General features: G+C 40.7%; 1 protein-coding gene across 3 annotated transcripts in view; it reads left to right on the top strand.

Moving 5' to 3' along the window:
- carmil3 (capping protein regulator and myosin 1 linker 3) overlaps positions 1-27,132 on the top strand; it is a 110,301-nt gene that overhangs the window by 16,899 nt on the left and 66,270 nt on the right. For all 3 annotated transcript variants that reach the window (XM_008432998.2, XM_017310136.1, XM_017310137.1), the window contains exons 3-10: positions 8,329-8,379; positions 10,368-10,427; positions 10,510-10,631; positions 13,714-13,808; positions 14,175-14,245; positions 15,615-15,688; positions 23,090-23,165; positions 26,366-26,454. In XM_008432998.2, coding sequence (XP_008431220.1) covers positions 8,329-8,379; positions 10,368-10,427; positions 10,510-10,631; positions 13,714-13,808; positions 14,175-14,245; positions 15,615-15,688; positions 23,090-23,165; positions 26,366-26,454 — 638 coding nt within the window. The remainder of the gene's footprint in view (positions 1-8,328; positions 8,380-10,367; positions 10,428-10,509; positions 10,632-13,713; positions 13,809-14,174; positions 14,246-15,614; positions 15,689-23,089; positions 23,166-26,365; positions 26,455-27,132) is intronic.

Here is a 27,132-nt window from a genome sequence, read left to right on the forward strand (position 1 = left end):
CTGTCATGATCCGTGTTTCTATGTGTTTATTTTTGAGTTTCTGTGTGATCCTGTTCCCTGTTAATCCTGTCTCTGCGTCTTTCCCCGTTGATTGTCTCCCAGGTGTGTCTCGTTCCCGTGATTGCCCCGTGTGTATTTAGTCTCACCTGTTGTCTGTGTTCTTCGTCGGGTCCTTGTCAATAGTTTGTCTATGGTCCCTGTTGAACGTCTATTGATGTCACCAGTCTCCGTGCTGCCAGTTTTCCTCGTGCTGTTTCCCTGTTGTTCCTTGTTGTGAGGTCTTCGTCATTAAATTCATCATTTTCACCATAATCTGGGCCTAAGCGTCATCTCCTCACCGTTATCAACCACACCCCATGACATTTTCAGTTTTTTGCAGAGTTGGGCCGTACACGAAACGCGAGGCTCGTAAATCTGAAGCTCGATAAGTTCCTCGGACGATCTCTGGAGATTGCGCACGTCTTCTGGGAGACTTTGATTTGCTTTACGCCGTTAGTTTTATTTAATTTCAATTCCTCCAACAAGTTATCCAGACACGTCTAATGGCACATGGAAGCGCCGTTTCCACTACAGCTCGCCAAAGCTGTTCAAGACACCTGATCTGACCGATAGGCAAGAGCGGCTCCTAATGCTGCCTCAGCGTTTAGTGTTTTTAGCTCCGATAAAGAAAACGGTGAGCAATTGTAGCATGCAGCCGCCTGAGGGATTCTAGATTGTTGCAAGGGGGAAAAAGCGCCAAACCTCATCTGAATCCTCATCTTTTTTTCTTTTTTTTTGCCCTGCCATCTCATGCATATTTGAGGTTTTCATGCTCACAAGAAAAAAAGAAACTCCTGAGTTTTGTTGAACATCTCATTTAAAAAAAAAAAACACGAGCGGGAGAACGAGAGGTTCTCCTGAGGCATTGCTCCATATCTTTTTGTTTTTTAGTGGTTGGGAAAATACGTGTTCACGGATCATGCATAGATCGATGTTTTGTTTAGCCACTTACAGATGCCATATAGTGGATGCGCCCCTCGCCGTTCTACCTCTTGACGTATTCATGGGCGCATCCGAAATATAATACCAAATCCAGAAAATGTCTCGTTTTTCCACATGATTCCCCCTGGAGTTCAGTAGCCGGGCTCATTTACTTATTGAATACGTCCCACCAACCTGAGCAATAAGTCGGACTGGGTGTAATTTGCAAAAAGCTAAGTTCAAGAGTGAAACTTGGAAAGTTAAAGCTCACTGCTCATACTCGGGGAAATTGCGTAGTTGAAAACCTGCTTCTGAGCAAGCGTTCTCCTCTTGCAAACTTCATTGCTTCACCCCAGTGACACCTGGTGCTGCATCGTCAGCAGGAAGCGCCTGGCTGCCAATATGAATAAGTTGCCTTGTGTGTGAAGTTTAATGTTGTCTGCAACTTTGTCTTCCAGCTGGAAGACGGCCAGTTCCTTTCGCACTTGCAGTGCCCTGAACTCCTTGAACAGTTGTCCCGTTTTGCCGCAAAACTCGGATTTTATGTCTAAAATAAAGTAGCATTTTATTGTGGAGGGAAAAATGATGCTTTGTTTTCTAAATTGTATAGTCATAAAAATCTGAGATCAGGGATGAAGCTCATCTTTGAACAGCAGTTTTCAAATCTTCTATTACATTCCTCAATCTAAACTTTTCCACTGTTGTGGTTGTGCAACATTGTTGTTCTGCTTAAGGCGTACCTCTGTTGTAATCTTTTGGAGCTTTTCTTTCCCTGTATTTAACTTTATCCATTTTCTAATCAACACTGATCAGCTTTYCGGTTCTTAATGATTAAAAAAAAATAATCCCACACTATGATGTTCCCTAATCCAGTGGGGGTGATTTGTTCAGAGCAAAAGGCAAAGTTAATTTTCTGCCACACATAATGCTTTACATGATGGGCAAGAAAAGGTTTGTCCAGCTTCTCTGCCTGCTGAAGAAAAAAGCTTCATTCTTTTGGCAGTATGTTGCTAAACAAAAAAGTTAAGATCGCCTAGCAACAATTGCATGGGGCCAAATTTGATGAGTGCACCGATATTTGTCCTGAGATCCTCYTTCCTGAAYGAGGTGTGAACGGTATGGAYTTAAAGATTTATCTAGATAGTTTGTGCTACTGTAGTGATGACGACAAGTGATAACAAAACTTATTACTTCTTTCTTTTTTAGGTAACCGTACGACTGTGACCGCATGACAGCAATCACAGTCTCTCAAAGATTSCCATTTGAAATACGCAATCAGATAAAGAAGTTAAGAAGTGATTTTTATTGCTGAAATGCACACAGAAACTGCGTTTAATTATAATTTTTAAATTTGTTGATATTCAGTGGTACACCTTGTTGAGAATAAATAATTCTGTGTTTTCCCTCTATCTCTTTTAGCTAGTTCCTAAGCTAAAGCTAAGCTAAACCTAAAAAGTGAGAGCTGGGGTAAGGAATGACACACTAGGTGACGCCCTCTTTGGGACGTAGCTCAGAGAGACAAAGGGAATGGGAAACTCTTGTGGGATGCCATTTTGCATGTTAGCTTTTAAAGGTAGCAGGTCAGAATTGACCGGCTGTGTTTTGGTTTTAATACATGGAATTCATGAATTCAATYCACTGACTCTTTTTCAACCTGTTATATCAAGAACTCAGCATGGAGAAYGGATGATTCTCCACAGCCTTTATGGAAGAAACGGTTAACAATCGTAAAAATAACAGTCCTGACAATATGGAGCGTTTTAGGGGTTATTTAATTTGAGTACGTTGTGACAACAATGAATCAAAATATCATCACGATAAGAAATGCATCCCGGTAAACGATAAACAATACGATAAATGCCACCATCTAACCTGAACTGTGGATCTCTTTGGCTCCTCCTGTGTTACCAGGAGCCTTTTGGGTACTGTTCTCGTTAATGCCCTCGTTCCCTGGGTTCTGCTATTCCCTTTTCATTTTCAGAAGGTCGACTCAACAATACTCTGTCAAATGTTTACTAAAAACAAACAAACCAAAAAAACCCTTGAATCATCAGCTTCGCAGTCKTTGTTCGCGATTGCTTTCAGTCCTCCTCATTTTAAGCCGTCGTTGAGAAAAACCGCGTCTGACAYACCACAAGTCCGCTCTGATAGTAAATAAAGCCTAAAGCGCTCTCTGTGAATTACATAATTCAAGATGGTGAAAGTGAGCCTGCGAGATGACTCAGTTTCCCAGAGACCTCCAGCTGTGTTCTGGGGCTCTGGAGGAAGGCGCAGCACAAAGCTCTGAAGCAGACACGGCCCGTGCTTTGGGGYCCGTGAGTCCCGCGTTCCAGCAGTCTCAATCTCTCTGAAACATAATAYGCTCATGTGATAGCGAACATCACCATGAATTTCTTTTTTACGTCTCTKTCTCTGCGAGATTGCCTCCGAAAAGTTGTTTTTCTCGGCAAGCCTCTATATTTACCGTCTGATGGCGCTTGCTGAGCGCTCGGCGCTGTAATTAGGACTGAAATTTCCTTTGATTATCTTAACACATGTTGGCTAGCCTGTGGCAGTGAGTGTGAAGTGTGACTGCTGACCTTCTCTCTTCCCTCGTGGTGGAGGGAGAGGGGAAGAGAGAGAAAGTGTGAATGAGTGTGAGCATGCACTGTCAGGACTTAAAGGCAGACTGCGACTGTTTCTGCCCCCTCTGCATCTTATTCATTTCCCGTCTCTCTTTTCACTCCAGACACTTGTCCTTCTCTCCGTCTTGTCTGTCTGCAGCCATTTAACCCCAGTCATTCTCTGCGTTTATCTTGCACCACGTTTACACGTTGTCAGTCTTCTTTATTCCTTCCTGCCCTCTTTTAATCTTGGCTTTGTCTATTTGCCAGGAGTTAGACTTTTTTTTTTATTATCTGAATGAAGTGTGAATAGTTATATCCTTCTTTCTTCTAAAAAACACCCAGCGCATTGTTATATTTTCAAGTTCTATGTTTCTTTTTTTTCCTCATTTRGTTTTATCCCTTTGTCATACATCAGAATCAGGGACATCTCCATTTTCCCGATCATGAACAGATTGAAGGACGACATGGTTTTGCTCTTTTTTTTTAAGCTGAATTAATTTCTTGAGTTACTTAGCTACTAGGTTGTGCAGTTGTTTATTTTTTTTTTTACAACGGCTTATTCTTGTKTCAGCACAAGAACCACAGTTAAGACCAAATTATTCACCCTCCTACCTGATTYAGGCCTACAGTATATATTTTCTTCTTGTAACTGGCATTCATATTSCATGTTTAGTTATATCCTTAAATTAAAAATGCTTTTTACTACTTTTTAATGTTTCATCACATAAAATACTACCAGAATGCATCAAAGACTGTGGTTGRAAYGTGATAAAATATGAAACAGTCCATGGGGTACGACTAGTTTTTCCAGTCTGTATATTCATGAATGTGCGACATGTTAGCATGTGTCCGCTTCGATGTGAGCGTGTTGGGGCTTTTCTGTGCGCTCGTTTTGAGATGCCCTTGTGGTCGGGCCAAAAATACCACTGGTGACCAAATCTGGCACAGACCCCCCTGCTTGTTTCCTCAGAGGCTACGTCACGGAGCGGCTTGGYGCGGCGCACGCCCGTGTGCAATCACACGCGATCCAGTGAAATGCTTTGATTTCCACCACATCTCGTTTGAAGTGCAAGAGCCTGACAGCTTAAGATTAATATAAGCCCCCGCCCTCTGAACCTCCCTCATGAATGCGCATGTGTGCGTGCGTGTGCGTGCGTGCGTGTGTGTGTGTGCGAAAAGAGAGACAAAGTTGCTCTCTTGTGCRTGCGGCGCAGAGGAACTCCTGAGTGACACACAAGCCTCGTCCTGCTCTCGCGGCGTCGCTGCTGGGTCCGGCTCGCCGGCTGGCTGGTTGGTTCTTTGAACTGGAGCTTCTGACACTCACACATCACAGCAAGGGCACCTCTGTACCTCTCATCTTGTCATCTTTACATTCCAGTCCTTTCTCCTGCCACATCCTTCATCCGTTCTTTTTTTTTTTTAAACTGTCACTTGCTGGYTGCTTGGCTGACCACATCAAAGAAGCTGACCATCTCATCTCCAATCATTCCAGAGCAATATTTGAGCAGCTTTTTAGGSTTTTTGGATGGAGCTYTCTAGGACGAGTGTTGGCAGAAAGAATGCAACAAGTAGGYCAAATAGTCTGATTTCGACTGCTGGGGTTTGTCTTAAGCTGTGGCTGGCAGGGCTAATTAATAATAAATTGCTGGATATTCTTTCTTGTGGCTTAGTTTGTGGTTTTGAGACAACTCATTTATCCGAAGACAAGTGGGTGCTCCCAATCCAAGGACATAATCTTTATGCAAAATTACAWCAATGCTCTTATAAACCCATCTAGAAAGTATACCTTAGGGTGTATCTACCACATATTTTATTGCGTAACTCACTTGTATTTGTAAGTATAAAATATGGATAAGGAGGGAAATTATAATTCCACCCCACAAAAGGACTCAGAGATGCACTGAGAAATAAGTTGATTTTCAGCTTATTCAGGCTGTTGGAAATTCAAAAATCCAATCAGTGAACACTCACGAGAGCYACCARTACACATCAACAGTCTTTAGTGTAGAAGCTGTCACAGCTCAGTGCCACAGTAAACACACAACCACACACTCATCCACCATCCGAACCTGCGACAGCCGTGTCGAGGACTAAGGCCTCCTTATGTGGGTTGTGGTCAACCCCAGCACCACCTCAGCACCCAGATGCTTTTTTTAATTGAAAGATTTGCGACTCTTTTGTGGGACATGCCAGCTTTAAGAACACGTAATGCCAACTTTCTATTTAATCCATTGTAAGTCAGAATTTGACACTCAATGGCGGTGACGGAGATGGGGGTTCGTCCTGCAATCGGTGTGTCGCCGGTTTGAGCCCCTGCTGTATCTGTCTCTATTRTTGAGTCCTTGAACAAGACCCTTCACCCACCTTGCCAGCTGGTGTCAGTCAGAAGGGCCGTTGGCGCAGCGTAGCAACCTGCCCCATGGTAGCTGTGGCTACAATCCTGTAGCTTGCCAGCATTRTCATTGTAAAGWGTGTCCTTATAAAAAGCCCAAAATACTTCTGATGTAATTTATGAAAAATGCTGTCATGTCATTGAACTATTAAGCCCAAATGTTAGATTATTGAGAGTGCAAGGTGAATTTCAGAGTATTTGTTTTTTTTTTCTGAACCTCTTCCACAACAGTCATGCAGCAGAGCCACCACTTTACCGTCTGTGCCTGAGACGCAGCGTCACCTCAGGCAACCTTCGATTCACCTTTTATTATAGGTTTTCTTCATATAAGTTTTTATCATTTATTTATTTATTTAACACAGAAACACACCCACCAGCTGCTTGACAAGTGTCAGATTGACATTCTGTAGCCTAAGGCGCCCTGCATATTGTACAGGGACGTATATTGATGCAACCTGGGGCTTTTAACGCCAAGTCTGTGACCCAAGTCGTTCTTTGTTCAGTACATTTCAGAACAATTACATTTACTGCTTTCTTTTTTTACTCAAATGTTGCTTTATGTCAAATAAATGTTGCTACTATGGGACTAATGATAGTGTATCGTTGTACTGCCTGCACCATACTTATCGCGATAGGGGCATAAAGAGTTCATTGTCTGATTGATGTGCGCTGCTTTGTTAGAGGTTCCTGGAAGGTTAGCTGAACTATGGCATGCGTAGGAGGTTAATTGCCATTGTTGCCCACTGTCTCCGTTACGCTAAGCTAACGCCATTAAGATTTCTCAACTTAACGCAGCACATTAAAGGGAAGATAATTTTGCTGTGTTCGTCCCTAATGGGGCCTAAACAGTCATTGAATGATACGTCATTGTCTGTTTAGGCAATGATGGAGGGACAGTCTTCAGAACAAGCTCGCTTCTGAGGTTCCAGCTGGCCCTTTGGCGAGCTTGCATTATTGATGTCTTTGTTTACACGAGGAGACCCTTTGTCAGGTTGCGGGGCCTTTTGAAGGCTTTTATTAGTCACTTTATAATTAGTTGTTTATGTCTCGGCTCGGCTCCGTCTGGAAGGACCCCGCTCGTCTCTGGATTTACGGCCGCTTATAGACTTGTTCTCAAGCTTCTTGTTTGACTTCAGATCTTCAGAGAAGATGCATTCATTTTCTGGTTTTTGTTCCCGTTTTGATGGGAGGTATTATTCCATCTCCCTTTGTTTTGCCTCAGAACTCTGTCGGAGTCCGTTATGCGTGTCTGTATATTTAAGACACCGGGTGTTGATGTGTAACGCTGTCTCTGCCGGGAGACGATGTGGTATCGTTAAGAGGAATCCGAGGAGTCCATTAACGGGGGGAAAAAAAAAAATCGAGTGTCTCTGCGTTTCTATCTACCCTTCCCCTCTTCTTTCTTTCTGTCTGTCTCTGTACGTTTCATTTTCTTTCTTCCTCTCTCCGCCTCTCTGCAGGGCGCCATTAGCCATTCAGCACAGAAAGGCCTTGAGGAATTGAAAGCGACAGAGCAGAAAAGGAATAGAAAAAACTGAATTGCGAAGGGAGCCGAGGGTGGAAAGGGCTGAGGGCACAAGGGGATGGAGTGAGGTGTCAGGGGTTCTGGACACAAACCCGACAGAGAGGACGTACAGCGTGGCACACAGAGATGGGAGAAATTAGGGACGGGCCAAGAAGATGAAAAAAAAAAAAATCCAATGGACTGACATGAAACAAGAAAGAGAATTAGAACTGAGACAGAACGAGAACTAAGCGCTAAACTGGAAAAGATACAGAGGAAGTGTGACTAATAGAGAGAGTTGGAGTGGAGAAGAGATGCACAGTGCATACATGGGGTATGCTAATTGTGGATTTCTGAATTATAAATGAGATTAATAGGATGGGCAGAATATTAATATATTCTCGTTTTGCTTCTCCTGTTTTACCCCAGACACTTTAAAATGGTAATGCCCTTTTTTTTTTTTTTTTTTTGCCAACAAAAAGCACCTCATTTTTTGTTTTTTTGTCTTTGTCTTCTATCTCCCTCCTGTTTTACCAAGGATTTCCTCTCTCTCTCTCTAGCACAATGAGGCATCTGTTGAATAATTGCTACTTAGTTCCATCAACACAACTTACTGAAATAAATTAGTCTGTCACATGACTCGCAGGCTCATCATTATATTTCTTTCACATTCTGCCTAACCCCGCCGCCATTAGCAGGCTAATGTTTAGAGTGCTCCGTTCGACTCGCGAAGACATTTGGATGAACTGCAGAGACGATTCGCGCTCTTTTTGTGCCGTGCTATTTTTTTGTTTGCTCTGATTTGCATCTTGCGTTTGCGGCTCAGTGACAGAAAAATAAATAAATAAATGTGTTCTCCCCCTCAGGTCCTGGCAACATGGAGACTGTATCTCTTCGCTGTCAAAGTGCCCACCAAGGTAAATGTTCCTCGCTCTCAGTGGAATTTAATGCCTTTTGCTTGCCAGACGTGAGCTCACGCTAATGCAGAGGCAAAACAAAATCCTCAGCAGAGAATGGAGAAGTAATATTTACAACTCTGATGATGGTATGTAATGATACCGTAAAAGTGATATGTGGCCACTGGTATAAGGCAACAGAAAGGTATCTTAAATATTGAAAGCAAAAAAAAAAAGAAACTTTAGTATTCTTGAGGCAAATCAAACTTTTATTTCCCAATAAAACGGGATGATCTGTGTGTAAGCCAGAAACAGACATAAAGGGAATCTTTGTTCCTGTTCCTGGTCCTTGTCCTTGCTTTTGATGTAAATAGTTAATCCAGATAGTTTTAATTTGTTCCCTCAGTACGGAGTCTAAAACTGAAATTAGACATTAGTAAAGCTTCCTATTATGTGCAGTATCTCAGCTGATCCTAAAGGTTGTTTGTGCAATCTACTGCAGAAACCTCTTCAATTTCAGGGTCATCATAGCCCCAAGTGCACCAATAATCACTGGCACCAATGAGACCTGGACTCTCCACAGCTTCTCTTTTTACTTTTTGAGACCTTAATTTGTTTCTGCTCTCTACTCTACTATTAATTTTGGACCCATGAAGTCTTTGTCTGGCTGCCATCTTAAACCCTGCTATTATGTGCTGGACCGTTCCTGGGTCATCTTTGCTCTGCCTGAATCTTGAGTCATGTACAATGTGACAAACCCAGATATTTACCATTTTTGTGCTGAAAACCTGCTGCAATAGTTAGTGCCTTTGTGTTGTCCATCAGTCTGGGCCTCTTTGGCTATTAGTGGGAGTTTTCAACATTGATTACCTCCGTCACCCTGTTGGCGCCATGTAGAGGCCTGTCGCTTGATGGTGTCGTCTAGTCCTGTTCTTGTTCTCAGGCCTGACACATTCACTTAACAGCTCGTCTTTGGGTGCCATCTTCCTGATGTACTCCTGGTTCTTTGCTGTTATGCCCTAAATATCATTAGTCCTCAAACTCCTTCCTCTGCTTGACATACAATCTCAGGATGCCGGAGTTTGGGTAGAACCTTCCATGCATTACAAGAATCTTCCACGTCTTGACATCAGTGGCTTATATCTCCTTTCATCAGTGAGTTAATAGATGACTGGAAAAGCATATGGGTTGATGAATTGGACTCTTTTCAAGACCTATCTTACTCACCTTACTTGTAGGTTGAGGCAGTCTTCCTTGTGGACTCATCATGGTTGCCATTTTCCTGTGGAATCTGTTGGTCAGGAGCAGCAATAAGTCATTGTTTCTAAGGTTAGACACATCAAGACAGTTACTACTGAAGGCTCTGGGCCCAAAATGTTAAATGGCAACCCTCCAAAAAGACCTTTGAGATGCTGACTGCAGCCCAAAAACAACGAAAGAAGAAGTTTAAGAAGAAATGATCTTGGAAGGTCATGTCTCTTACCATAAAATCAACTTCCCCTTTTTCATTTGATCTGAATCTAATTGTATTCTTGGCTTTAATTGGAATGAATCTGGCTCATGTGAAATGACTATACATAACAGAACTGTATTTGATTTGGACTTGTTTGACTTTTAAAGAACCTCACGATGACATTTGCTGTAAATTGGCTTTTTCTTTTTTTATTTTAAAGAAATGCATTCTTTATTAATTTGTGTTAAACAATTATAAAACAAAAGTTGATGTAAAAGGTTATACAAGAAATAATGAGATGTAAATTTAATCATAGATATTTAAGGTGTAAGACGAGACTTAGTCGAAATTGTTATGGGTCAATTTGCATTCATTGTCTTCTGGGTTCAGCAGGCAGTGACTTCTTGTTTTAACCCCATTTGCATATTTTTTAAACTCCAGGGTCTAATTAATGTTGTAGCAATCCTTAACAGATTGTTTTTCTTAAAAATTGTGCATACATTATGCACATCACTGAAAACCAAAGTGATAGCTTGTTCCCGTTTTCTTTTTTCAGGTGGAAGTCACTTTCAACTTTTTGGAAATCAGAGCAATGAACACCTATCCAGACTACCAGGTCAGAAGCTCACCTGTGTGTGAACCACCCAATGAGTGTAACTTCTTGCAGAAAGAAAAACTGATCTCATGTTTATAATCAGGTGGTCATCGATACAGACAAGACCACCTTCTCGCTACGCCTTCAGACGCAGGAGCAGCTGGATCACGTGGTCAACCACATCAACTACGCCCTCTCCCGCGTCTTCAACAACTCAATTTATGCGTAAGTCTTGAAAGAGAAAAAAATTTTGTGGGTTTTTTTTTTTTTTTTTTTTGTCATCTGAGACGAACAACACTGACCTTCGTGTCGGCGAGCCGGCATCATCGTATTGTTTTCTTCTTTAGCCGTCAGATTTGTTTTTATCGGCACTGTAATTTGCAGCGACTTTATTTCTGCCTTGGTACATTTTAGGACTCGGCAGCAGTTGCTGTTTATAAAGAGGTTCATGTGTGGAAGATGAAGCAGCCGAAAAAACCCACTGGCAGTGAGTTAGCAGCAAACCCTCACTCTATATGCAAGAAGCTGTTCTTGAACTGGCCTCTTGTCCTGGGTGGATTGTCTTTTGTTTAAGTCCGATTTATTTTAGGATTCTCAGTCTTTGATGTTCCTGACTTCGTCCTGCTTGTTGGCGCGCTCAGGGCCGTGATGCCACATCCGTCCAGTTCCACGCACTTTTAACAGCTGTTTTTCATCCGGCTCCCGGTAGATGCTCGCTTCCAGTGAGCACATTTAAAGACACTAAAGAGCGGAGAGAACAGAGGGGGAGATGATGATGTGGGTTTGATTGCACAGCCGTGTCACTGATTGGTTGTGCTGCGCCGAAGTGGAAAATGCAGGTGGTATAAAAATAACTCGCGCCCAATGCTGATTCTGGTGATAAGGCAAAGATTAAGGTCGCGAATGTGGTCAGGTGTGTGCGGTTTGTTGACAAACAGGATTAAGCGCGATGTGTGCTGAATTCAGCAGCATGATGTAATTCTATCAACATAAAACAAAAAGGAAGCAGATGCAATCAAACATCATGTGCAGTACAGTAAAAGGATTCGTACTTTTTTTTTCGCATTTGGTGGCATTATGATCGCAAGCTACAGTTTTTTTGACATTTTCCAAAAAATAGTGCATGATTGTGAGAAAAAGGGAAATGGATGGAGCAAAGTCTATTCTCAGCAACCAGAATAAAAAATCTATTTATAGAAGATTTAAATTTGTCAGTTAAAATCTCCGTCTGCATTGACTGCTTGCTCTGGCAGGCCAAATTTACACCATTCTTGAATTGACCTTTCAGGTAAGATAAGGTCATTTTATTTATGTAGCACATTTTCAGCAACAAGACTGAAGTTCCAGGTGCTTTACATGAATTAGAAGAAAATACAAACCAAAAGAAAGACAAAAAGATTAGTGAGTTATAAAACTAAATATTGGTTTTTCATGTTTAAAAAAAAAAAAGATTATTCAATGAGTCCTAAATAGCACCACACACATGGTGTTGATAAAGCAGATTCGGTATATCACATGGTAGTCTTAAGTTCAGACCTGAATCCATTCTGGGAATCCTTAGAAAGACGTGGCAATTGATGGCGTCAGGAGTTCTCCATCCAAACTAACAGAGCTTTTGCTATTTTACACAGAGGAATGAGCAAAAACCTCATTTACTTATTCGAAGCTAGAAGGGATGTACCCCAAAAACCTGCTGCTGCAACTACAGGAAAAGGCGATTTTAAAGTATTGACTAAAGTGGTGTTGGTGCAAACACACGCCACACTTTTCAGATTTTAATCTGTAAAATCATTTGAAAACCCTTGTATCCTGTTGCTTCGTAACTTGGCTCTACATTTTGTTGGTCCATCAGCCAAAATCTCAATACGATATTTTGAAGATTATTTGTACAATGCGGCAATGTGAAAATGTTTTAGGCATGTTATGCTTTTGCAAGGCTCTGGATGTTAATTTTCTCCAGAATCCAACCTATTGACATTTGTGCAAAAATAAAAGTCATGTTTCCTCCAGTATAGTATGGTGTGTTTAATGTATTTAGTTGGTTTAAAATCCCAGTTTCTCACAGATTTCTGCATACTCAGTGTCAGTTTTCAGGAAATAAACAATAGTATCAGAAGTATTTTCTGTTAGGTTGCCAACCAGCGTCTCAGGAATCAAATTCTCCTTTCTGCTTTTTATTTATTCATGACCAGTGCACAATGTCATAATCAGCTTTGACTTTGTAGAAGCTTTTGATGCATCTCGGCTCTGACTTAAGTATCTATAATGAACAAAAATGAGCCTGCTGCAAATGAGACTCTTCCCCAGTGCAAACAGGGCTCTGTAATAACCTTAAAAAAAGATTACAGAATTTAGCCGTGTAGGTTGGTGTAGTTTTGTTAAAATGCTCTCTTTGTGCGCTTGTGTAACTCGGCCAGAAAGGAGAAATGCATTATTGTTATTATTGCTAATAGCAGAAGCCTGCCCAGCAATAAACGGGTGGGCTGCGCCAAAGCTTGAAAGCCGCCTTGTGCCAGACCTTTGAAAAGGGGAAAGAAAAGGGAGTCGTTTGCAGAGCGGTCTGCTCGTTTTGTCCGACCTGAAACTAAATCTGCAAGACTTTAATTCGCAGCTCCTGTTGGGAGCGATCTGTGTCATCTTAGATGTGCCTGAAGCGCTGTGGGTGTTCCGCTAAAACTGATTTCAGTGATTTGTTAATTTGCAGTGATTTTTAGTTTTTGTTGTTGGCTTTTTAACTGTTTAACTATTAACACTTTTGGTTAGTCAGCCCTGTTTTTGACAGACTGCGGCAAGGGGATGCCTAGTCGGGTCTTTAGTGTGAAATACAGCCCAAAACCTGTGGGAAAATAGTTTTTAGATTGAATTACTCGTCACTTGCAAAATTAAATCTAATCCCAGATTGAATCCGGGTGAAACAGCTGAAACGTTGGCAAAGAAAAAGTTACGATATTTGTAAGGGGGAAAATTCTTTTTTCTGGCGCGATGAGTAGTCAGATGGATCTGAAGCCAGTCAAACGTTTCGACATTCCCAGCTATTCATTTCCAGACATGCATTTTTATTTCTGCTTTCTTAGAAATCTAAACCTGATCTTCTCCTTTGTTGCAATTACCACATTCTTCACGCCAACACATGGCTGCAGGACAGTAACCAAGAGAAACAAACACCTACTTAACATCTGCTTGTTTTTTTGTTGTTGTTTTTTTCACTGCAGGTATTAAACATTAAGTTGCAGCACAGCTCGACATGACCTGCCTGTAGATTTGTGTGCGGCTGAACGATTTTTTTTTTTTTGTTTGTTTTTTTCAGTCCTCCGATTTGCCGAGCGGAGGGAGACGTGCCTGATGGCAGCCAGAAGTTTTCACCCAACTCCGAATCGTCATTAGAACCTCCGAAGACCTGTGGTTAGTTCTGCACACACATGCCCACGTAGCTGGAGATCAACAATAACTGCAATTGAGAGTCCATTTCCCCGCTCTGACAGTTACACCATAAAAAAAAAAAAACTTTTTAGGACTTGTCCGAAAGTGGGTGAGAAGCCCGAATTCTTCTTCTTCTTTTGCTTGTAATCTTCTTAATCTACATGAAGAGCTCTTTGAAGATCTTCTTGTTGTCTTTCATCTCACCGTACCACAGCCGATCTCAGTCTCTCACATTGTGACATTAACTTTAATGCACCTCATCTCTTTTAAGCTTCAGATTTCTATTTAACTTCTTTTTGTATTGGACCTCGTCTGTTTGTGATTTGTGGACACATCTCGTCATTTCAGGCGGTTTTTCTGAGACGTACGCTGCCCTTTGCGACTACAATGGGATCGGCTGCAAAGAAGAAGTCCAGTGGGTGAGAAGGCCACGTTGATGCTAATTCGATTCCTTTTTGATACGATCAATATTGATTTAGTAGATGTACCTGAATGAGTTAGGATATCATCAAAATGTAGACGTATTTACGTAACTGGCTAATTGGTGAAATATTGAAACTCATATAGGTTTGTCATACTTGAAGTGATGCATTTGATGTTTTTGTTTCTGATAAATTTTAAGTGTTATATTTATTTGTGTTGGTCAGTTTAACCTTTCCATACACAAGTCATTAAAAGAAAAAGAGCACAAAATCTTGGGAAAAAAAAGAGGCAAAACTAGTACAGAAACAAAGTATAGACTGAAAAATTAGCTTATTTTCTAATATTGTGTAATATCTTTCACTTTTTAAACACGCAGCATCATCAAAATCAAATCAATGCAATCTTTCCTGTATATTTTTATATTTTCCTCCTAGGAATTTCAGCTGAGTCTGAAGTCAAACTCGTAAAAAAAGAAATAAATAATCATAATCAAATCTTATTGTATTTGTTGTAAAAACAATTTATTAAAATAATTTGCTAATTTGAAAAGTAAAAAACAGTTTCAACCTCTCACAACTATTATTCCACGAGTCCCTCTTACTGAATTACCATTGTATTTAATATTAACTGCATAAGACCAAGAATTTCTAATGTAGATATGCTATATCATAACATATCATGGTATATTGTTCAACACAACATCCTCTGCAAGTAGAATAAACAACTAAGGGTCACTACTAAAGAAGCTGGGTGCTCAGAGTGCTGCATCCATGAATATTAATAGAAAGTTGAGTAAAATCAAAACATGATAGAAAACGGTGCAGAAGAAACGGGTTAACCGTGTCCAGTTTAAGCCTGTTTAAGAAGTTTTAGGAGATTTTTCTTCTTATTTTCAATAAACAGAACAAAAAAGAAAAAAAGCTGATTTGCTGCTTAGTGGTCCAAACTTCTCCCTGAAAGTACATGTTGTATTTCATTTGGAAATAAATACTCCAGAGTCTGGGGGGGAGGAGGAGTGAAAAGGAACAAAATCAATGTTGCTTGAGGTCCAGTCCAAGATTTTGAGAACTTCCTGCTTCTCTTGACTGACAACCTTTGCAAATATGCAGATTTTTTTTGTTTTTTTTTCTCACTGGGACTTGGAGCCTGTCCAACGACTGATTTAATGGCCGTGGTAAAATTGTGTTTGATAAGACAGAAAACTGCTCTAGGCACTCAAAATGAAAAACTAGAGAGAACACTGCAGTGGAGCTGAGGGAATAATAATAATAATAATGAATGCATATATCTCAATTACCCGGTTCTCAAAGTTTTTTGTTTTGTTTTTTTTTTTCTTTACTTTTGTTTGCCTCTCTGTTGTTTCAGGACGTTGACACGATCTATCACTCTCAGGACAACCGGGAGTTCAACCTGCTGGACTTCAGCCATCTCGACAGCAGGTGACACACTTATCCAAACTTTGATAAACCTCCCGACTCGTTAAGGCTCGCCGGCGTCTGCTGCTGCTTTCAAAGAGCGTTGTCAGGTCGAGCCAAACTCTTCGGCTGCGGCGCCACACCGCTCCGGCACATCGAGCTTGACACGTTGCACCGAAACCAGGCCAAATGCATGAATAAATGAAGGTTGTTTGCAGCTCCACCAAGGGCCATTTAGCAACCGGAGGAAAATAACAAACACATTTGATACTTGTCAGTTCTGCTGCAGTCGATATCTGACTGACGTCTGCCTGGCTTTTCCTTCTTTTTTTTCTTTCTTTCTCTCCTCTCTGATTCACACATTCAGCCATGTCTTTGTCAGTACAGAGACGCAGCTGAATGAGTCGGTGTAAAAGTGATTAACCATCAAGGTCACGGATGGTGTGAGATTTGCTAATATTTCTTCAACTGCTTCAGAATGTCTCATTTAATACTTAAATGAGAAATCCTGACGTTCTTCAAAAAGCCTTTCATCAGCGCGATGCGTTACGCGCTGGATCTGAATTAAGAAAACATCCAATGTTTTGAGCAGTAATTGCTTACCAAATTAAATGAGACTTGGAACTAAGTTGTGTCGAAGTGGCTGAGTTCGGCTGTTAACTCCCCTTAACTTTGAACTGAGAAATTTGCAATTGGATTTTTGTGGATGGCCTGGGTTTTGCAGAAACTGCTCATGAACTCGGTTCTCACAATTTTCACATGTTGTAATCTGAAGAGTGTGGCATGCAAGCCAAATTTCACTGCAGATACTGCTCCAGGTCTCCTGTGTTGCCTTAAAAAGGTTTGCATGTTGTTTAATTTCCTCAAGGCGTCTTAATGGCTACTTTCACACGGTAGATGTTGATGCTCAACTCTGTTTCTTTTGCTGAAATCCGATTTTTTTGTTGTTGTTTTGTTTGTTCTTTTGCGTGGTCGGTCATGCTGCTAATTAACATCAGCCACACATAATCAGACTTGTGGGTGAACGATTTATGACTCCAAAGTGACCYGCAAGCGCAGAAAAATAACTTCGACGTGATAATGGAGCGATTTTTGAAGCAGTTGTCGAGCAGTGGGAGCCGACAGTGTTGTCAGAAGATCAGTTGACGAAGGAAGCTAAGAAAAAAAAAAGAAGGTACAACGGATAGTAATGACCTTTTGTGGCGCTTTGACTGCAACTTCTGCAGAGAGGTCTGTCGGGATACGACTTTATCTGACAAAAGTCAGATGAAAAGTGACAGCTTGGAAAGCGATTGATAAAAATTCGATTTAGCGCCACATTTGGAAGTGGTACAAATCAGATTTTTTTATTTTTATTTTTTATGAATAACATTGAATGTGGCAGCAGAACCGTGTATCTGCTTGGTTTGATCTACTCCAGCCTTGGTCTTTAAAAACAATCCCTGCTCCTGTTCGCCCTGTCAGGAAGCTTCATTTGGTCTGACATCAGTCCAGTCGTGTCCTCAGCGAAGCCAGCCATATTAATWTTAATTACTCCTGCATCACTATTTAGTTGTTTTCCATTTTATACTCATTAACATACCATGTCATGCCTATGCACTTAACCTTTCCATATCACCGTATTTCCGGGTTGTTGGATATTCCGATGCGGTCAGGTGATCAAAAGAATCTCTCAGATAATTTAATTTTATATTAGTTTTGAAAGATATACCACAATATTATAAAGTAAGTTTATAACAAGCAATGTACTTATAATCCACATATCACAAAGTGAACCTCTAAAACCCAAAATTGATCAATTTTTTCTTGCAGTGTTCTCAAACTACATAGTAGCATACAAGTTGGTACTCTGCACGATTTGCATTCTAACCATTTCTTTTTTTTTGACCTCTTGATATTTAGCTTAAAGGTCAACCACATAGACTCAAACACTAGTTCTATATGCCATGAAATAATCACTCTTCAATATATTATTAATGTTTTACTTCCAGCAGCAGCAGTGTAACCTTTTTGGTCCATACCAAGATAAAAGCTGCTGTTTGCCCACATTATTGGATAGAAATAAGCTTCCCTGAAACACGGTTTCATTTGACCCCAAATGTCTGCAAAGATTTTGAAGTATTAACCAAAATATTCCCAAATAACCCTCCCATTACAGACTTGTTGTGTGGTTTTAAAAGCATGATAATTAAAGATAATAATTCCAATGTTCCGGCTGTGACTCAGTAATTTTGGCAGAAATGGTTGAGGGTAAAGATCACGGCATGCCATTTAAAACTGAACTCGAGTTTTCTCGAGCGCCATCGAACAAAGTGGCTCACATTTTTTCTAAAGTCAGGTCATAAAGCAAACCGTGACAGAAAACTGCCTAGGATTTCAAATGTAGCTGAGATTTCCGCTATTGTTTTGTCTGAAATCTGTTGGTACACGCCTGAAAACACTAAAATATAATTCATGTGTCCATCTGTTATCTCAACCCTCGCATCCTGGCAGGGGTCGCAGGTGGGTTGGTGTCTACCCCCAGCAGGCTGGGGTTTCATTTTTGCTCTAGTATTTTCTGGCTGAACTTTTGTTTTGTGAAACTTCTCCTTTTTGTTTTTTATTTTTTTTATTGCGCGTCATGGCATTTGGAGCAGAAGCATTTCCCAGATGATGCATGGCGTCTCATCAGCTGTCACTTCACATGAAAGTGGAGTGTTTTTAATCTAATAAGATCCTGTCTGGGTAAAATATTCAGTGTCAGTCTTTTGTTCAGTCCTTGGCTCCCTTTCTGTCTTGTGCTCTCTTTTGCATTTTTTTGTAGATGTTTGGTAATCTTGGAGCACAGAAGGGGGATGAAATGCTTGTCAGAGGAAGAATCAAGGAGTTGCACAGCTGCAACATGCCACGTGCTCACTTCGCTCCTTTGTTTTTTTGTTTGTTTTTTTTAAATCTCTCGTTTCTTAACTCAGGTTTTTGGGTTAGGGTGAGTATTTTCAAGAATTTTGCTGTTCCTAAAATGATTTGACGGAGGATTTTGACTGCTTTTCTCATCCTTCTCTTATGTTTTATAAATGTTTTGTTCTGAAAAGCTCTCTTAGGCTCGTTTTATTTTCCGTTACATCTGTAGCTGCGTTGCTCCCAGTACATGAAATGCTCTCATAATAACAAGAATGATTTTTAATTTTTTTATTTTCTATTTTTCATCGTAAGAGTGAAGCCTTGCTTGGATTCTTCTTTTTTCTTTTTTGTAAAGTCACATTACAAACGCAGCATTCATTCTTTTCAATTGAAGCTGTTCGTGACAAACCAAAGTAAAGCAGCATATAACGGTAAAAAGAAAAGGAAAGGTTAAATGGTTTTCAATATTTTTAGCTGATTTAAATCTGAAAAGTGTGGCATTCGTTTCTGGATTCAGCCCCCCTGAGTCGAATACTTTTAAAGGACGATCTTTGCACATCTAGAAACAGAAATGTAGAAAATAGCTTATGCTTGGTCAAGTTGGCTGGAGTGCAACAGATATTTTTAACACATATTCTCCAAATAATTTAGCAAAGTAGTCTAATATTTGTTGAAAATGTATTTGTGTCTGTCATGATCCGTGTTTCTGTGTGTTTATTTTTGAGTTTTTTGTGTGTGGTTCCCAGGTGTGTCTCATTCCCTTGATTACCCCGTGTGTATTTAGTCCCACCTGTTGTCTGTGTTCCTCGTTGGGTCCTTGTCTAAGTTTGTGTAACGTACGTGTAGTCAGTCTGCCCGCACAGTTGAACTGTGAAGTCCTGTGTGGGCATTAGCTCATTGTGTCAGTCTTTGTTGTCAGTGCTACCGGTATTTAGCTGCGTGCTAACTTCTGTGCTGTGTCGCCTGTTTTTGGACTGTTTGAGCATCTTCTCCATTAAAACCATCATTATCATCTTCATACCTGGGTCTCTGCGTCTTTCCTCACCACCACCAACCACAACTCATGACAGTGTCAGTATTGATCCAAAATATAAACTGGATTTTGTAGAGTTGCAGCATTAAATAAAAGGTAAATATTTCCCAAAATTTGTTTTAGATTGACTATTTTAATTAATTTTATTCTTATTTATTTATTTTACACCTGGCAACAAATGGGCACTGCTTGCTGATTTTAGCAAAATGTAATCAATGAAAACAGACAAATTGTTAATAAAAGAAAATACTTTGACTTGTACCTACTGTACATAAATAAATGTTTAAGATTTTATTTGTCTGTGAAAATCTTTAGACATCCCTGGTCTAATATGACCAAAACTGTCACCTTGGCTACAAGGTACATTTCAAACTTGGACTGCGTTTTTTCAAAAACACTGCAAGCTGATAAACGATAAAGGCTGATATGAAAATACGGCGATGAGTCATTGCTTGAAATCGCTGCCTGCTTTCGGTTCTTTCTGACATCAGCCCCATTTTCGCAAATTAGTTGAGCCGTATCAGTGAAATGAAGATGTCTGCATCAGATATGCTTCGTTAATTCACAAAAAGCTCAACGTGTCACTGCGCCGCTGCAGTGACACTGCAGCCAAACAAGTCCCCATGACAGAGTCAGCAGAGATCACTTCACAGATGCACTCCAGTTCAGCTCCGTGACTGCTGCTGTCGCCTTAGAGACGCATCAGTGGCAGGTCAACGCCAAAACCTCCCCCTCCGCGTCCCAACCCCGATCCCGGCTCTCCTCTCGCTTTACTCATAACATCGAGGCAAAACGGAAACCGCATCCGTCTTGGAAGCTTTTTTTCCACTGGAAATAATGTCTTCCTTTTAAGATGTTACTCCCTTAAGCGAAGCGACGTGTCTTTGGGTTGTCAAAGCAAACTGTTAGGAAATAATCAACTGTCATTTCAAGGCAACTCTTCGCAGGCCCGAGCCTATTTGCCGCGCGCCACTTTTCCTCGCAACCCCTCTTGTCCTGGCACATTTTCACTCCATCCGTCTCTCTCCCGTCTGATCTCGTCTTGCGTTGCCATGAGTGACGTGGAGATTCTTTTTATTTCCCCGTTGGTTGACGTCCGTCCAAACATTGTCTTTGGTCTTTGCTGTTGACTGAAAGGGGACGACTATTTTCTGCCTCTGCCATCTCCTGTTGGTATCCTAAATTTACTTGTTTTGACCCATTTTTCTCCGTTGAGTCAGTCACGGGCCCTACCTGCCACCATTCTGTCTGACCTCTTGCAGGATGACAACACATTGCAGAGACAGCAGAGCAATGTGATTTTTTTTCAGTCAAATTTGAATTTGGATGCTTTCATATGTTCTGCTTGTAAAAATGGCTAAGCCTTTCTGTTTCATTCCGTTGTGTCATCCATCTGTTTCAGGAAAGAGTTTTGGCACATTCTGACATATCAGTCAGTCCTCTCTCTCTCTCTCTCTCTCTCTCTCTCTCTCTCTCTCTCTCTCTCTCTCTGTCTCTTAATGGTACCAAACAGATGCAGGTTTCCAGATTGTCATAGCCTGAGGTTATTTGTTGAACAAAATTTCATCTGGACAACAATGTGTAACCAGTGGCCTAATTTTGTCACCACTGCAGGCAGTGAGTCATACTTAAAGTCCTAGATTTTAGTGTTGATTTATAGCAGCGTTGAAGCATATCCATGCGTTATCAGATGAGCTATTTCCAGTGAAACCTGCCGACTGCTCTGTCTCTGCAAATTCAGACACCTTTAGATGCATTGTCTTGACATTTGCTGAAAGTTTTTTTTTTTTTTTTTTTGCTCGACAAAGAGACCATTTGAAAACTCACTCTCTTGTAATTAATTAACATGGCTCGTTGCCATAAAAAGTTGCAAGCACGTTCACGCGACAGGGAAACTTTGATTTCAAGCAGCCTGAGCGTCTTATCTCCGAAGCAACTTCAGAACTGATCGAAACAAAGTTAAGCCGCTGCTGCACTTCCTCTTATCTCGCCTTGTAGGTTGGCGTATCTAAAACGAAAAGAAATGGTGCTGGTTACTTTTTTCTACTTTTCGGGATGGTATCACATTTTAGTGTTTTTTAAAAAATATATATATATTATTATTTCATTTTCCAAACCGTTATGTCTGAGTGCCCTCAAATGGGTTGAATCAAACATATCTGAGGGAATATTTGCACATAGAGACGAGAACTGCAAAATAATAAAATACGATGAGAAAAGAAGCGATGGGGACTTTCGCTCCCCAACTTTACGCATGATACATGCTTATTTTCATCTTGTACATTCAAAACCAAACAAATATGGCGGTGCGACGCCAAGGCTTTCAGACCTAACCACTGAGCAGCACTCCCTTAGTTAAGTATCACAGCTTGTCGTCACTTTGTAAAGCTGCCGGAGAAACTTTCACTTCTTGCTCCAGAGTATTTTGTGTATCATTTCCAACCACTGCCTCTTCAGTTCAGTGAGTTTATAGGCTGTCCTCTCTTTACTACACCTCTGAATTCGTCCGTTTCGGAAGGGTTCTGCGTAAGTCATAGCTTCAGCAGAGGCTTGCAAAGACCCCTATCGCTTCTTGAGCTGGTTCAGTTGAATTTGTTTGATTAGTTTGTAGAAAACGATATCTGTCGACGTGTACAGTGCGAGTCGCCACGCCCCTTGGCTCAGTGAGAGGTCAATTACATGTCCCGCTGTCGGTACGATTCAGCGTTGATGACGGATCTTGACATGCGCTCCATCTGTTCGGGCACAAACACGGACTCAGCTGTTAGTCACAATGGACTGGTATGACGGTTGCGCTTGGTAATGAAACGGGAGCACAGCCTGTAGCTGATTTTATTTTCCAAGAGCAGCAGGGATATCTGAAAATCTGTGGCTACTGGACCCTTCCTGACTAGATTAACCTTTTCTCCCTCTCTATTATTCTTTTATTCTTCCTGCCTATCGCTGCATCTTTCTCCCTTCCCATCTGTGGGCTTCTTCTTCTTTTTCTTCGTGCCTTCGCCGTATGTTAGCTACCTGTTTGTCAGATGATGTATAGCGGGTGCAGAGGCAGCACAGCTCTAGTTGGACCTCGGAGAATACGACGACCCTCCCTCTCCGTTTCTTCCCTCCCTCTCAAACGTGCAAATCTGTGCTCGCGGTACAGATTCGGCTACGGACCAGTATTTGAGGTCCGTAGCCAGATTCCAAGTGTGGCTTTATTGAATAATCCACTGACCCATCCATCGATCCCCCTCATTTCCCTTTTTTCCTTTTTCTGTTTTTTTTCCTGTGCCCTCCCTGGTGGAGCTGCAGTATCAGTCATCTTTAGGAAAGCAACCCCGCCTGGGGTGTTCTTCCTGTCACAATGACAAACTGCTCTTTTACCAAATGGAGAGCAAAGTAAAAGTTTGGCCCAACATAATGGGAATTTATAGATGGTTGACATAAAATGTTTTTGAGCAGATGGCGTTGGCTAATTTAAACATTTGAATTTTCTATCTAATTTGTGTGTGTGTGTTTGTTTCTTCCAGGGACTTGGCAGTGATTGTGGCATCCATTGCCTACAACACCTGGTTCACCAAGCTGTACTGCAAAGACATGAGAATAGTAATGAAAATACATTTTTTTTCTTCATATATTTATCCATTCCAAACCTTTGTACCAGATGCTGTAATTACCTGGCCTAGACTTATTAGATACTTATTGCTGGCATTATTAATAATTTGATCAATCATTTGATTTTTGGTTTTTACTATATAATTGAACAAATAAAAAAACAACAACATAGAAATATTTCTAAAAACAAGAATTACATAAAACAATTTTATGTAAATTTGTAAAGTTTTATGTAAAAACTGAAGATAATAACTTCAGTTTTATAAAAGTAGTGTTTTTATATTGATTTTCTCTTATCTACTCAAGGCCAAAATTATACGCTTACAATATGTACATGCAGTCCACTAATATTTGGGTGGGCGTTTTCAGAGGCTTCAATTAAATTTCAAATCCAGTTTTTTTCAAGTTTATTTGTGTAGCACATTTCAACAACAAGGCAGTTGCATTATGAAAACATCAGCTACTCATCAATTATGAAACAAGCAACAAACCTGAGCTCCAGGGAGCCGGTGTAAGGACCTTAGGACGTAGGCGATGTGCTCCATCTTCCTGGTTTTAGTGAGAATGCGACCAGCAGTGTGTTCTGGATCAGCTGCAGCTGTCTGGCTTTTTTTAAGTGAAGACACTGTTGCAGTAATCAGTGCGACTAAAGATAAACATATTGATGAGTTTCTCTAAATCTTGCTGCAACATTCGTCTTCTAAGCCTGGAAATGTTCTTCAGGTAACAGAAGGCCGACTTTATGTGGCTCTGAATGTTCAGGTCTGAGTCCGTCACCACACCCAGATTCTGGGTCTGATCACTGGTTTCTAGCTGCAATAGCTGAAGCTACTCTCGTTCTGGAACGTTCCTCTTTAGGCCCATAGATAATAACTTCAGTTTTGTTTCTGTTCAGTTGGAGAACGTTAAGGTAATTCTTGTATTTTGTTATTTCATCCATCTTATCTAATGCAACAGTTTTACTGCTGGCAAAACAGACCCTTAGCATGATGCTACCACCACCATGCTGGACAGTAGGTGTTTGTTTAAAAGCCTGGTTAAAACTTCACATATTCTTCTTGTCATTGTAGCCAAACAGCTCAACCTTTTTCTTGTTTGACCAGGCATCTGTATTGTACGAGTGGGTCAATGAAAATTTCATTTGAGCTTGAAAGTGTCAAATTTAGAGTAGCGCCTTCTTTCTTTCTGCACAAGATCTCAGAGTTCACTCTGAACAGTGGCACTGGCTTTTTGGCAGCTTTTTCCTGTTGAACATCCATAGTTCCTTTCATCTGAAGGTGACAGACTGGATCTAATGGTTGAAACTGGGGCACCATAGACAGTTCCAACATAATCACAATCGCACATTAAAACTGGTTTAGGGATTACTAAAGCAGGTTGAAACTCGGCCCACCTCTATTTGATCAAAAGCTGGTGGGTTAGCCTTAAAAGGCGGGTCTTCGTATGGAAACCAGACAATTTAAATTCGTTTTCCAGTTTTGCCAAGAAAAGTGATGAACCATCCAGCAAGAAACATGTCAGTTCTGACAAAAAGTGTGTGATCAAAGTATATTTTCTAAGGATCTGTCCAGGAGACTGCATTGTGTCAAATACAAACTTTGGTGCAGATGGATAAATGATATTAGTATTTCTGAGGAATAAAGCCTGGCCTGTTAGTTTAAGTAAGATCAGATCTTGATGCGGCAGCCTACAAGGACATTTTGGACAATTTCATGCTTTTAACTTTATGGAAACAGTTTGGAGAAACCTAGAGCACAAAACAAAGTCCATGAAGACGTGGATGATTAGGTTTGGGGTGGAAGAATTGCAAATCCATGACCTCACAAAACACATTTTGTGCGAATTAGAGTTGAGACTGAGCCACTCCTTCATGTCCAACATCGGTGTTTGACCTCACTGTTGCAATTCTGGAAGAACAGTCAAAAAATTCCCATAAACTCACTCCTCAACCTTGTGGAAAGCCTTTCTAGAAGAGTTGAAGCTGTGTTATGCTGACATTGTATTTACTGCTATGGATAATATTTATTGATATGTGGCATAATTGTATACATTACGTATGGATTAGAGACATTTTTACCCTAAATTGACCAATTCTTGTTTTTAAAAATCCCATTCAGTATAATCTTTTCACACTGATAAAGAATCTCTTCAACTAAACAAAAAAAACCTAAATTGACAACAGTCTTACTCAGAGCTGCATGTAATCTGAATGGATTTTTCTTCTCCAGCCAACGTTTTATTGCTTTGTGGATGGCTCATATCAAAATGTTTGCATAAAATCATGAATTATGTGTCATTGATGCTGTCCTAGCCCCTCATTAAGATATATATTTTTTACACTCTTATCACACCTGATGCTCAAAGTCGAAGCCATCGCTGCGTTTCGTAACTGATTTACACATCAAAGTTGAGGCATCGCATAGAGCTATTTTTAGTAGGAAGCTGAAAAATCTACATTTTTCCTCTTTTGTGAAGATTTTTTTTAATGCAACTGTTTTGCAGTCAGCGAAGCGGTACGGACGTATCACGTTAGAAAATGCATTCGTGCACGACGGTGGATTATTAAGACTATTCGAGGAAGGAAGATTCAATTTGAAAAGCAAAGGCTGAAGAGGAGAGTGCTGCACATTCCAGCTGACTCACTAAGTCTTTATTAATTATTTATAGTGCTCATAGTTTTGGGTTCACACTGAGAGTTGCTTTAATTTCATACGTTTGCCATAAAACTTGAACTGATTAGACGACCAAAACTCTGCTTTTCTTGTTCTTGAACTTCTCCTCTGGAATTGACATTTTTAACTTGCAAAACTATCTAAATTGCTTTAACGAAATAGCTCAAATAGTTTTATTTAAAGTTTTGGTAAAGATGAAATGAATTGCATTTTGATTTTGCTGCATATTAATTTCATCTATAATTCTCCATATATTGATGCTTGACTTATCTCAGTTTCAGCTCTTTAAGTTGCGAGGAATACATTTCTGAAATAAATAAAAAGCAATAGTCTTCTGGAAGGCGATGCAAATGAAATTAGTTTTTAACTTTTCAGATTTTATTATTGCTTAAATCAAAGTACATTATGGAGATAAATCACTCCCCTCACCCTAGTTTCTGTATGTGCATTAAGGCCGACTAGTTTTTTTTTCCCACCAGAAAGCCTCAGCCACAGATTTTGCTTTGCATTTTTCAACAGGGGTCAGAGGTGGTGGACCAGATTCTGCACACGGTCAGCAAGTCCAACAGTCTGGAGGAGCTCACGCTGGAGAACGCCGGTCTTAAAGCGTAGGTTTCCACTTCCCTGAAAAATGACCGGCCTACCCTGTCACCTCTTTTAGCTGAATCCAATTTAATCTCTTCTACTTTCTCTCGCACCTTTACCTCTTAAAACACTCCTTCACCCCCCCGTTCTTTTACTCAAGCCTTTCTCTCTTTCCTCTTTTATCCCCTCTTGTCTCGCCTCACTCTCCTCCTTTTCTTTGATGGCCTGACCTTTCCAGTCTAGCCTCTTCTCCCTCTTCCCCGTTGCTCACCTCCGTTCAGCCTCGGTCTTTCATCCAGCAAAGCTCCGATAAAGCCTCCCGTCTGCCTTTTGATGACGAACGCGGTGTTTATCTGCCGAAATCGCTGAGAAATCGCAAGCAATAGCTGGCAGGACTGTCCACCTGCGGGGCAATGCTGCTAAGACTTAGCAGGGCATTTTTCTTATTTACCATTAATTGAGATGAATTTGCTGCCTCAGGGAGAAATAATTTACAGCCTCATAAAGGTGCAGGGTTTTATATTTTCCTGGCAGTGACGCTCTTTGAGTGGGAAAGGCACCCGGCTTTGTGCAGTAGAAGTCCACCAAAAAACACTCCTGCCCTCAAAAAACAACAACAAAAAGATATTTTCAATTGAATAGTGAAATTATGTCACATATAAAGTCACGCACTAGCATCCTGAATTTATTTTCATTTGGGA

Source organism: Poecilia reticulata, linkage group LG17, assembly GCF_000633615.1.
Source record: "Poecilia reticulata strain Guanapo linkage group LG17, Guppy_female_1.0+MT, whole genome shotgun sequence".
Lineage (NCBI taxonomy): Eukaryota > Metazoa > Chordata > Actinopteri > Cyprinodontiformes > Poeciliidae > Poecilia > Poecilia reticulata.